A 12,188-nucleotide genomic window follows, 5' to 3' on the forward strand; every position below is an offset into this window, starting at 1 on the left:
CTTGCACTTTTCAGCTGAATTTCCGTAATCAATTTGAACCGTAACTATCTAAACATCGTGAAAGATGTAGCAAAAAGAAATAGAAGCGTAGATAGATACATGTTAGACGAAAAGTGGGTCAAAGCGGATTAAAAAAATCACTGCGGGTGTCGAAATATCTGATAATGGACAAATTACACCTGTGACTAGATTTTTCGTTCCTCAAGACTTTTCTCCCAAACATTTTCAGATTTTGAAATTTTCTTTACAATTGTCATTCGCAATATCTCGCAAGCTACGGACAATAAAGTATCGACGCTGCGGCTTGTTAGATTTGTCTTGACGTTAGCTGTAAGCTGAAAAATAAAAAAAATCGGTTAGGTTATGTGAGGTTATAGCAATAAAATCATAATACTATGAAAATTTTTTAAAAGACTCCTTCCTCGAACTTTTCTAGTTTCGGAAGTATTCAGTTGTGTATAAAAGAATATTAACAATCACAGATGTATCTTTTTCCTACATATGTATTGTGTATGTAACATGAAGAAAAACCACATGTACACATAAAACATACGCATCACACATCGTTTATAAGATTACACGCTTTTATACGATGTTATAAAATGAATATAATAGACGGTATAATTCTGACATTAGTAATTAAACAGGCACATAACCTATAAGTCGCGTGATAGCTGACGATGTTTTACGCGATGGCGGTTGGGGGGGGGGGGGGGGGGGGGGAATTTTGTCGGTTCGTGGCGCAGGTCCGGCACAAGAATAAAGTAAGATGCGTGTACGACGTGCATACATATACCTGTATACACAGTCCACTACACATGGACATAATAATAAAGTATGGTGTGTACAGATCCATACACACACACACACACACACACACACACACACACACACACACACAGCTAAACACAGAGATAGATTCATATACCCTAACCTAACGTCCGAGGCAATATGCTGAGGTGGGTTTCTAGGTGGCATAAATCAAGACGCGTAGCATATTTTCCTTGGCTAGCTGTATTTTTTATCCCTGTCCGTAGAACACGAGCTGTTCATATTTCATTGTCCCCGCGGGTTTTGGAGCCGGTGGAGGAGGCAGAACGAGGAGTGCGCCATCCAGGGTCCGGCAGGCGAAGCAGCTCGCTCCTTCGACTATTCAAATCGAATGACCGCTTCTCCGAGAGCGCGGGGCCGAAAATTTTATTATCATATTCCGGGGATTTTTCATTCCATCCCGACTCGCTTCTCCGGCCGCGTGCCGCCACTTTTCCTGGCTCAGGGGGCGCTGAAGTTCCATCGACGCGCGGCTTATACCTGCGCGTATTTTCACCCCTCGCCCCTCCGGATGATGCATCTTCAACCCTCGACCCCCTCGGTCAACCCCCCTTGGTCACTGGTCGTATTTTGTCGGCGGCTTTCTTCAGCCTTCGATTATTATCTTATACAACTGATCTCTCGTGTACCGGCAATCTTATCTCTTAGGCCAACACCGCGGTCGGGCCCGATCCTCCCTCCATCCCCCAACCCTTCGCAATTGATCTCTTTCTCTCACCCGACGCACAGAAAAATGGAGTGAAAGAGGGAGAGGAAACTAACGGACGAAATTCACTCTTCGTTTTTGACACTCTTGTTTATAGTATATATATACTTAACGTTACATGAAAAAGGCTTTGTGATGATGATTACTGATTTTATTTTCTTTTTTGATAAGAAAATCAATTTTGGTTTGCACAGTTCTTAAAAAGCCTCTACTTTCATTCTTCTCTCACTTCTATTACATATTTCTGCTCATCCCCTTTCACTTTCTAATTTATTGAAAACATACGGGTACTCAGCCTTGCCACGATATGGCTCGTTTCTTTTAATATTTTTTTGGTCGGGAAATTAATTTCCACTTAAGCAATTTTGTAAGGCTCTTCTTTGAGCTTTGCAAGAATTGCCTCATTTTATTCCCATGTTTTTAGGTTCCCCTTTCCTTTTCAATTTATATGAAACAGAAATTATGGACTTTGGCTTGGTCTTCGTTTACTTGTGTCTAGTAAAATAACAAATTTTCCTGAATCGATTTTCATACTAAGAACACCAATTTTTCCTTCGTCGGATAAGAAATATAAACGTTAAAATGTCATGTTATAACGGTTTAATTTTTCCAATAACGATCGTTTTTCACTTCGAATTCATCTAACTGTAGGTTCTATTACATTGTGACCAATTCTATTATAGTACAGAGAGTAAAGAAATAATAAAACCTCCTAAAATCTATTTGAAAAAATTGAAAAAAATACTTCAGAATCTTCATTCTATTGGGGAATATAAGATAATGGTCTTCACAGACAACCCAGTTACCGACTAAATGTAACAAAATTCGCAACGAAACGTATCAATTAGTGAAAATCGTTTGTCATCATCAAAATTTCAACCGTTTCCAATCAGCAGCACGATCTTTTTATAGTAACGAATTATCACTTGCATTTCATTTTTCATTATGAACTATGAAAAAAAAATCAATAGAATTTATTAAGAAATGAGAAAAATCAATTGCAACCGATTTTCGTCGCCGATCTCTTACTCTGAAGTATTATTAATAACGCATAAGATTTTCTTGTTTGGAAAAAATAGTCTTGTAATCGAACCCGATCGATCGACCGATAATCTGACGTCGATTTTCTTCGGATTCGCGGTCCGTATAAAATCTAATAACGATCCACAGAGCGAATGCGATAATCGAGAATGGTCCAAGACGTCTTTGGGGTCCGACGGCCTCCCGGGGCTTCCGGAGCCTCTAGAGAGATCGTCATTTCTCTAATGACTCGGAGAGACAAGATCTCGGTCGAGGCCGCGTGTCTATCGGTCCGAAATCTGAGAAGAGATAGTCGAGTCTTCGGGGTTGCATAGCGAGAGATTTTCGCGGCGGTATCCTCTCGACCTTCTGTCGTTTCTTCATCTTCGCCTCCGCCGAATGACAAACGCATTTAGCGAGTCAGTTTCGGGCCGTATAACCGATTTTAGTGTGCCTCAGCCGAGGCCGCAACTTCTGCTTGGATCAGACGCGGTGAGGGGTCGTAAAGACTCGAAACATTCGTAATTATGTCGGGTTTCGCGGTGATTATCAGTCCCCGAGATCCAGGGATCGGCCGTAGATCCCAAATTCTAGGATCGGCCAGCTTTCTCTGCCGGTCTTTTGTTTCAGGCGTGTCGTCAACTTTGTTTTCAGACCCGGGGGGCCTTGCCGATCTTCCTTCATCTTTCCGGCTCGCCACCTGGTCACTTCTGTCGCCAATATTTTTGTACGTACTTCAAGGTCAAAATGATACCGATTTATCGGTCAAAAATCCGCAGATCAATTTCTGAGACCAGAGAAATTAAATTTCGGTGAGATCCAAACTCCTTACAGGTTTCGTTTGTAATATTTTCACATCGGAAGCCACACGCCATCTTTATATTTTTATCGTTCGATCGGGTTTGTGATTTGAAAATCGGGTGGAGGTCAAAAAGTAGAATGACTACATAATGAAATTTTATTTATAGAATTTCAAAGCATAAAAGTGCAGGGTGTACGATACACGTCAAAATGTTGATTTCTATCAGACTTGACCTTCTTTTAGGTATTATTCATACTTTTTCCACTTCAGAAGCTACATGTTTCTAATTTTATTCTTATCTTCTATACTTTTGCCTACTATTCTACATTTTCATATTTTAGTATTTCGGTTTTCTATATTTTAAAAATCTATGAAATATATTTTCGTCTCTAGGAAAATTTGATACCGTAACCATTCTATCAGGCCTTTGAAAATCAATGATTTTAATGCTTTTCTTCACGATGCAAGAAGAAAAACGTACCAAAATCATAAACAACAGCTTACAGGTACTGATTCTTCGTTTCAGATCGCTTAATTTTGTTTCTTAGAGACAAAGCTTGCCCGTATATAAACAACTTCCCGTGTTAGCAGACAGAGCAGAAATCGAAATGTGAAAAACCAGCGTCAGAATTTCGAGCAAATTGCATCGCGCGTGAAGTCGACATGAATTAATTATCCGGCGTCCCACCATCTGTGACAACGAGGAAGAAACAAAGGTCAAAAGAAAAATGATAATAATAAAAACGTCACACAAGCCAAACGTTATAATTAGCATAATATATTCTCTCGGACAGAAGAGCCGGTCATGTACCGATAAATTAATGTAGCGCATTTATTAGTGAATGCGATACGGCATTAAGGAGTATAACAAAGTGCATTGTCGTGACGAAAATGACAATCATTACCAATAATGGGCAAGGATATCACGTGTCTCCACGTGAGGCACCGGCTGGTTTCGGCGCGGAGTGTTTTCACTCAGCGTCTGCCTGATGGCGCTTGATCGTTGCGATCGACTGGACCACGTGCGTGTGTGTGTAGTTTTTCATACTACCAACGATGACGATGATCAACGTCGGAACACACAGACGGATATTTATACGTCCATTTAATAACGTTTCGGGAACACAGAGTCGGTCATTGTCTCGGCCGGGTCATCGCTCAAACTCGATGCGCTTCGGTCAGTTCACTGTCTTCCATTTCGACCCGCGTTCGGGTCATTATATTTAATTAATCATCCAGCGATGCTCGACCGCGCGATTTATAACCTCCCGAGCCGTGAACCTCGAGTCCCGGTGCACAGCTCGATCCGCTTTTGCATTTGAAGAAGAAAAGTTCACTTTTTAGGTATACAAAACTGAAAATCGGCAAAAAAAAATTCATCTTTGATTTTTACGTTAATCTTAAAGCTATAACTTTTTGCATGATTTTGAGCCCTACCTCGTCCCGAAATTCTTAAAATTGATAAAATGGCAGCAGTTTTTTTTGGATTTATAAACAAGAGATATCTTTTACGAAATACTCTTGGATATCAAAATTTTTATCGTAAGACGTCATTCGGATATCGTTCTGACGACTGTTACTCTTTTGCTGTACAGACTTTGTGACTATAATATACATTAATTTATCGTTGTGACAGCATCGAATTATCGGGACAGTTTGTCAAAAATTAAGTACGAATGGAAATAATAGCGGTACATACGTAGGTATTAGATCTTTCAGTTACCGTTACAAGACTCACTTTCATTTTAAGCCCAGAATTGTATGTTCCGATTATGGTAAATGGCTAAATACTGCATACCTACAATAAATTTTCACGTGAAAACTCATTTGCGAATCAATATGCCTAGGGAAAATAAATCAAATTTCAATTAGCACCAACAGATCAATAATCAATGAAGTTGCGATAATTCAAATGGAATTGATTTAAATTTTTACGATTTTGGTTGATCAATTCATTCGATTGTATATTATCATGGTTTCGCTTTATTAGTACGTATAGAATCTTGTCTAATTTGAAACATGTGACAAAAATTCATCTGAAAATTTAAGACACAAAAATTTAACAAGCAAAAAACTGGACCATTAGTATAATCAAAAAAACTTTAAGACATAATTAGACAAAGTTGCAGGTATTTTCAGATTATATTTTGTAGTTGCAGTTATTTTAATGTTGCCTATCTTGCTGTCGTTGTTGTTTTGGATTCAAAAAATAAAATAAAGCAAAAATCAAAGAGTCATTTATAATAATTCTGATGCAGCTGTTTTTTGACCAAAGAGATTAAATACGTCGACCGATTCTTCCTGATAATTATAAAAAATACAAGACGGTAGAAGAATAAATCGTTAAAACGAGAAGAAAACATTATAGATTCCACGAAAGTTCTATGAGTAACATTTAGGTTATTTATCCGTTTATTCGTTACCCTATAACTTTGGCGCAAATGTTCTTGCAACGCATGAATTTACAGAAAGTAATTCTATACCGGAAAGTCTCAGGGTCTATAATAACAATTCTACGCGTAGCTCGAAGATTGACGAACTTACTTAACGAACCGTCCCTGAGGATGTAAAACTAAGCACTCAGAGAACGAGGTATACCAAAATCCCTGTTACTTCGTAGTTATTAGCCCTGTGATACCCACAAACGCGTGTTCGAATATATCCGACAGGTAATTGACAATTCTTACCTGACCTTTTAACCGTTGTTACTTTACGGCTGTCTACCTGCCTACGACCAATGCGAAATTTTCTTTGTACCTCTTGAACATTGTTTGCGCATTATCTTTAACTTGTTCGCAATAAACCGTTCTATGAATTGCTCCGAACAACATTTGTGCGCTTTCAGGCATATACCTGTAGGTAGGTAAGTATTGTGTACATAATATACAGACTGTACAACGGATATTCACTGTGTACGATCATTGCGCGTTCATTTTATTAGACCATTTCATACACCAAAGGATTGTGTAAATTGTGTAAATAATATACAGACTGTACAACGGATATTCACTGTGTACGATCATTGCGCGTTCATTTTATTAGACCATTTCATACACCAAAGGATTAATCGGTCGGAAATATTTTAGTGTAACCGAAAACTCGGTCTCGAAACATTATTTGGATCGTTAGATTGGATACATTGTCGATTTTTTTTTTTTCATTCGCATAGTTAGATTCTGATATCAGTTCCGAAAAAATTGAAAATTGAAAATTCTATTCAATGAGCTGATATGAGAAAAGCGTTTAAGAAAACCCGCGACGACATCCTGTTTACACATGTTTTTCTGCATGGATTATTGAAATTGTCTCGACCTCAACTGCTATTTACAATTTTCGCATACCAGTATACTCACTCATATAGTAGATTCACGCTGGCATGCTTGAACATATTCGTTCAATAGAAAAATAATGACGAGAAGGAAATATAGGTCAAGTTCAATCAGATGACTGCGATTTTTTACTCCATTGTATGGATTATAATCGTACAACCGTAATTCATTTAGTACGGAATGATGATGGAGAGGTGAATTTTCTGAGGGATCAATAATTTGATAAGCCCTATTTGAGTTCTCTTTTCTCTGCACTGAGAAAAATTTCGTTTGTTACAGTAACTAGAAAAATTCAGTAAAACAGGTATCGTTAAAGAAAACTGTTTGAATATTGTTGGAATTGCGAAAAACGAGGTACGCGTAACCATTTTGCGCTATTGTCGATCCTTTTTCGGTAATTGCAACGCAAAATCAGTTCCTGAGGTTTACTCTACTTTTTTAGTTAAACAAGGCTTTAACGTCAATTTATTGTTGCACAAGCATTAAATTTTCGCAACAGTTATACAAGAAAATATAGTAACAGTGATCGTAATGAGAAAGAATAGTAACGGATACTAGACTTTCCGGTAACAGCTAGAAAAATAATTTTCATTTTGTACTTGTAACTATATTTTTCGATTGTGGTAAAAATGAAAACAGTTAAGGACTGAGCGGTAACTGGAACGAAAAATTTCTCAGTGTGGGTGCGTCGAGATATGTATTGAATATTGAATCTCTAGCAGGCAGATAATAACATTACATATTATACATATATATTATAGGTACAGTAGGTATATACAACAAATAATGACTGATATCCGAGCGAGATAGGGATCACTGATCGTGAGTTTTGATTCGTGTCCCAGGCGCCAAGACGCTCCTTGGACTTTTCTAAGCTACGCTTGTACCTACAATAATTAGATGTATAGATTTATGCATCAAGCCCGAGGCGAGCGGACATATACGGCAATTAACGAAGAGTACCTGCAGATGAAGTCGGCGGTGATCAGTGAAGTGCCGTAAGTGAGTTGTTCCTTGAGGATGAGAAGTAAACACGCGGCTAACCGTAAGACTCGGTCATTCTCCGGAGCTCACGGAGACTCGGCTAATTAGTCGCTCGCTTACGGAGCTTCAACAGTTCACAGAAGTATTTTCCCTTTCTCTCTGCCATAGACGTATCAAATGTATTGAGTTTCCCTCAGCTTAAATTAGTGGTTTTATTACGTTATACTTGACTGCGTTTCTACACTTGGGTTTGTTTGCTTTTACGATACTCAATTATATTAATCCTCATTTTATGACGGTACGAACCCTGCAGACTCATCGCTGCGTATACTAGTAACACAATTCGTTGATTTGCATTAATTTTTTGCACTGTAAAAGCGGAAATCGTTCAAGTTTGAAATGTTATTGCTGATAAGTATACATCCAGTTATAGAGCAATAAATGACAGAGTGACAGAAGGATAGAGCAAGAATACAAAAGGGAACGAAAGAAAAATGCAGGTAAGAAGCGAGTGAAATTTTCGTCCCGAAAATGCTGTTATATGATAATAACTTCGGTTCCAAGAATGGAGAGAAAAGGAATTTCGAAAATTGTATCAATGCATATTCGGCATCAATATCGTCGAATCAATCAATGCTCATTTTCGTATAAATTGCGATGAAAAAATTCTCATCTGTGAAAACAAGAGTCTGGTAAAATCTGGAATCTGAAGGCGCAAAATTCAGTATATTCAAAGAGCACAAACCCAGCATTGTTTCCTCGACTACGTCGAATCCTCATACGATCTTCATCTCCATTTCCATCATCAATATCGTCAAATCAATACTAATCGTAACACGAAATGCGATATAAAAACCCTCGCCACCGCCAACAAAATCCGGAACATGATAAAACCCGAAGACTCGTTCCTTTCCAAAACCCGTCAATCCGGCAAAGTTTTCTCATCAAAATCGAATACCAATCGCCCAACATCTCACGATCTTCATCTTCATCTTCGGCAGTCAGAGTCTCCAAAAATCTATCCATCAGCGACCCGCAGACTGATCCCAAAGGGCGTTCCAGAAGGCGGCTCCGTGTCATGCGCGGAGCGTCATCACTTCCATTCCGCCCCCGGATTGGCGGTCCCGAGGCTCCCGGCCCCCAATGGCCAGGCGTCTCAGGCCTCCAATGGGACTCTAGTATCCGGGGAAACCGGCACGCCGCTCGAACTCTTCGTCTTCCGCGCAGCGGGGCGAGGCGGCGGGGGAAAAACGGGCGTCTCCGAACGCCCGAGGGACGGAAGCCTGAATTTGAACGGTCGCCCCGTCGGGAACGGCGACTCAGTCCCGCTGTGAACGCAGCAAGGAACACACCAGACTCCTTCTGCCTTCCTCGTTCGCTTGGCCCGTTCGACCTCAGTACGACCTGCCACCCCCGTTCGGTTGTTTATTTTTGTTTCTTTTATCCGAGTAGTCGCGTGCCTGTCGTCAGTGTCGCGAAGCCCCCTCTGTGATTGTGCGTAACGAGTTGCGTCGCTCTTTCGATTCGGTTCCGTAGATTTTCTCAAACGCTTCTTGAAGATCTCCCTGGATTTTAGACCCCGAAGAACACTGTTCGTACTGAATTTTAGGATAAGTTCAATTTATGCGTAGTATAACTCGAGTGATTTGAAGAATCGTTCGACGATTATCAGGTTCAGAGATTTTCGGTGATTAATCGATCTTGAAGAACTGCGATCGACGATCTCGAGGAACGCGGTGAATCGGTTTCAATGTCGGCTTACCGACAACGAGTCAATTTTCACCCTTAAGCTCAGCGACAGTAAACTAATATCGCTTTCAGCAATTGACGCACGGTTTTGAGTGCCGAGCTAATGAGTTTATCCAGGAGAACAGTGACGGTAATTGCTCAAGAGGCTTTTACAGCGTTACAAGTTGGTGAATAAACATCGTGTTCGGTAATTTAGACAATTCTCAGCGTCAGGTTGACGATCGAATGCTGAATTAGAGTCGATTCTTACCCCGAAGACCGGTACTGATAATTGCCGAAGAAGCTTCCGCAGGGCGACATTGTGAATAAACAATCGTGTTTGGCAATTCACGCGGTTTGCAATGCCAGATGTTAATAGAGTGCAGAATCAATTTTTACTTCGAGGAAAAGTGACGGTATAATACCCGAAGATTTACAAACACTGTGCTGAGTATAAGTTTTGGACAGATTTGGACCCTGAAGAGGAAGCTGTGAGAGAAGTGAAGAGAAGTGAACGGATCAAATATCGAAGAAGTGCTAAAAAATATTGAGTAAATTCTCGCCCCGAAGAAGATTGTAATTTCTTTAGAGTTATAAACACCGTGTTGAGTAAAATTTTGGATACACGTCGACCCCGGAAGAACAATCTGTGAAGAGTATAAAGACAAGTGAAGAGACAGTATCAAAGTGCGCGATTAACAATGCGCGAATAACTGATCGGATGCCGAAAAGTGAAACCCCGCATTTCGAACAACAGGAACATTCCCGTTCGCCAACAATGCCAATTAGTTCGATAATTTAGTGCCGAGGACCCAGCGAGGCTGAAGAAACAAATCGCGAAGATGATGAACGCGTTCCTCGAGGGTGTGCCGTCGCACCCTCACCACCTGGCGAATCTCGGCATAAAACTTTCGCCGGGCGGAACGTCCGACGGTTCGGGGGTTCAGCCGACGGCGGGCGAGGCGCCGCAGCAACAGCACTTCCACCCCCAGAGCTACGGTCACCACGGTCACGGGGGGCCTGGTCACATGGGCCCCCACATGGGGCATCACATGGGTCACGCGGGGTACGCGGCCCGAGATTTCCTCCTGCGGCGGGATCACGACGCCTTCGGCGGCGCGACGAACCCGCCGACGCCGGAAGGCGCGGGTCTGGGCCTCTTTCCGCCGCTGCATCACGACGCCGGGGCCCCGGCGATGCAGCAGTTCCCCCACCCCCACTCCCAGCACCCCCTGGCCGGCGGGCACTACGCCTCGCACTACCCCCAGGACTCGCGACTGGCCCCGCACCACCAGTATCTCGGTGGGCCTCACCTTCCCCCCGCTATCCACCACCAACAACATCCGGTAGCGCACACCGTCCACCCCCACGGTGCCTTCCTGAGGTATATGCGCGGTGGCGCCACCCAACGGCAGGAGATGTCGTGCATGTGGGTGGACCAGGACGCACCCGGGCCCCGAAAACTCTGCGGCAAGCTCTTCAACTCCCTACACGACATCGTCACCCACCTTACCGTCGAACACGTCGGGGGACCCGAGTGCACCACCCACGCCTGCTTCTGGCAGGGATGCTCTCGAAACGGGAGGGCCTTCAAGGCCAAGTACAAGCTCGTCAACCACATCAGGGTTCACACCGGTGAGAAACCGTTCTCTTGCCCCTTTCCTGGATGCGGCAAGGTGTTCGCGAGGTCCGAGAATCTCAAGATACACAAACGCACGCACACCGGTAAGTTCGCGACGACGCTATTTCGGATTACATTTTTAGGAAACTGCTCCGTCGCGAGGCTCATTTTATTTATTTTTTTTTTTTTATTTCAAGTGAAAACTTCTTCAGCACGGGAGTGATTTGAAACTCGATGAAACGAAATGAAACGAATGATTATTCCACTCCCGACACTGCATTCTCCTTATTTTCTCGCAGTTTAGTTACCGAAGGTTTCACTTCTACCACGTGTGAACTGCGCGCAGGTTTCTTTTCGTATGAACACTGACAGTATTATTTCAATGTATCTTACACGTAGCTCCTTCGTAATACCGTGTCTGTTCAACGCTTACCTATATTCCACCTACCTGTATCTTATAACTAAATTTCCGATTCTATAAAACTGTAGTGTTTACGGTTTTTGTAGAGTAACATGTTGGTCTGAAAGTTAGCCAGGTCGAAGTTCGCGCAACGTTCAGTTTTCAGGGATAATTTTTACGCGTCGACGTCATGACGTACTACTTGCCAAAATTCAGTAACATCGTCGTGGAGAAAACGTTTCACTTGTATTTTTCAAAATCGAAACTCTTTCGGTCATTTGAAGTTTTCAGGAATGTTTCGTTACCTTAACGTTTATATTAACTTCAACCTAGAGTTCAAAATTTACATAACCGCAAACGTAAGTTGAGAAAATAAATCATTTATTTTCAACATTGATCATAACTTTGAAAGAGCAGAGTTTACGAAACGTGAATACTATACGCATGCTGTGTTACGTGGGTTACTGAATTTCAAGCAACTCAAACGCGAAGAGACGAGTTTTAAGAAAATACATAGTTACAATGACGTTATGAGATCGGAATTCGTTACCTTGATTTAACGATCGAATGCATTTCTAAGAAAACCCGTTATTTCGCACTTCATGGGATTGTCTGGAATTTAATAATTCGCAAGATAGTAAAACTTACTAATACATATTTAGAGAACTCAGATCCGTTCAAGTTATTCTAAAATAACAATATCTAGTGATTTCTGTGTCAATATTTTGTGATTTCAACGTTACTTGCACGACTTCGATCTCAGTATA

The 12,188-nt window shown here is 41.5% G+C and overlaps 1 protein-coding gene across 1 annotated transcript in view; it reads left to right on the plus strand.

Annotated features, from left to right (window-relative positions):
• The first annotated feature begins 9,015 nt into the window (after positions 1-9,015).
• Positions 9,016-12,188, plus strand: part of LOC124219427 (pair-rule protein odd-paired) — a 31,566-nt gene continuing 28,393 nt past the window's right edge. The window contains exon 1 of the mRNA XM_046626958.2: positions 9,016-11,125. Coding sequence (XP_046482914.1) covers positions 10,243-11,125 — 883 coding nt within the window. The 5' untranslated portion in view covers positions 9,016-10,242. The remainder of the gene's footprint in view (positions 11,126-12,188) is intronic.

This window comes from Neodiprion pinetum, chromosome 5, assembly GCF_021155775.2.
Source record: "Neodiprion pinetum isolate iyNeoPine1 chromosome 5, iyNeoPine1.2, whole genome shotgun sequence".
Classification (NCBI taxonomy): Eukaryota; Metazoa; Arthropoda; class Insecta; order Hymenoptera; family Diprionidae; genus Neodiprion; species Neodiprion pinetum.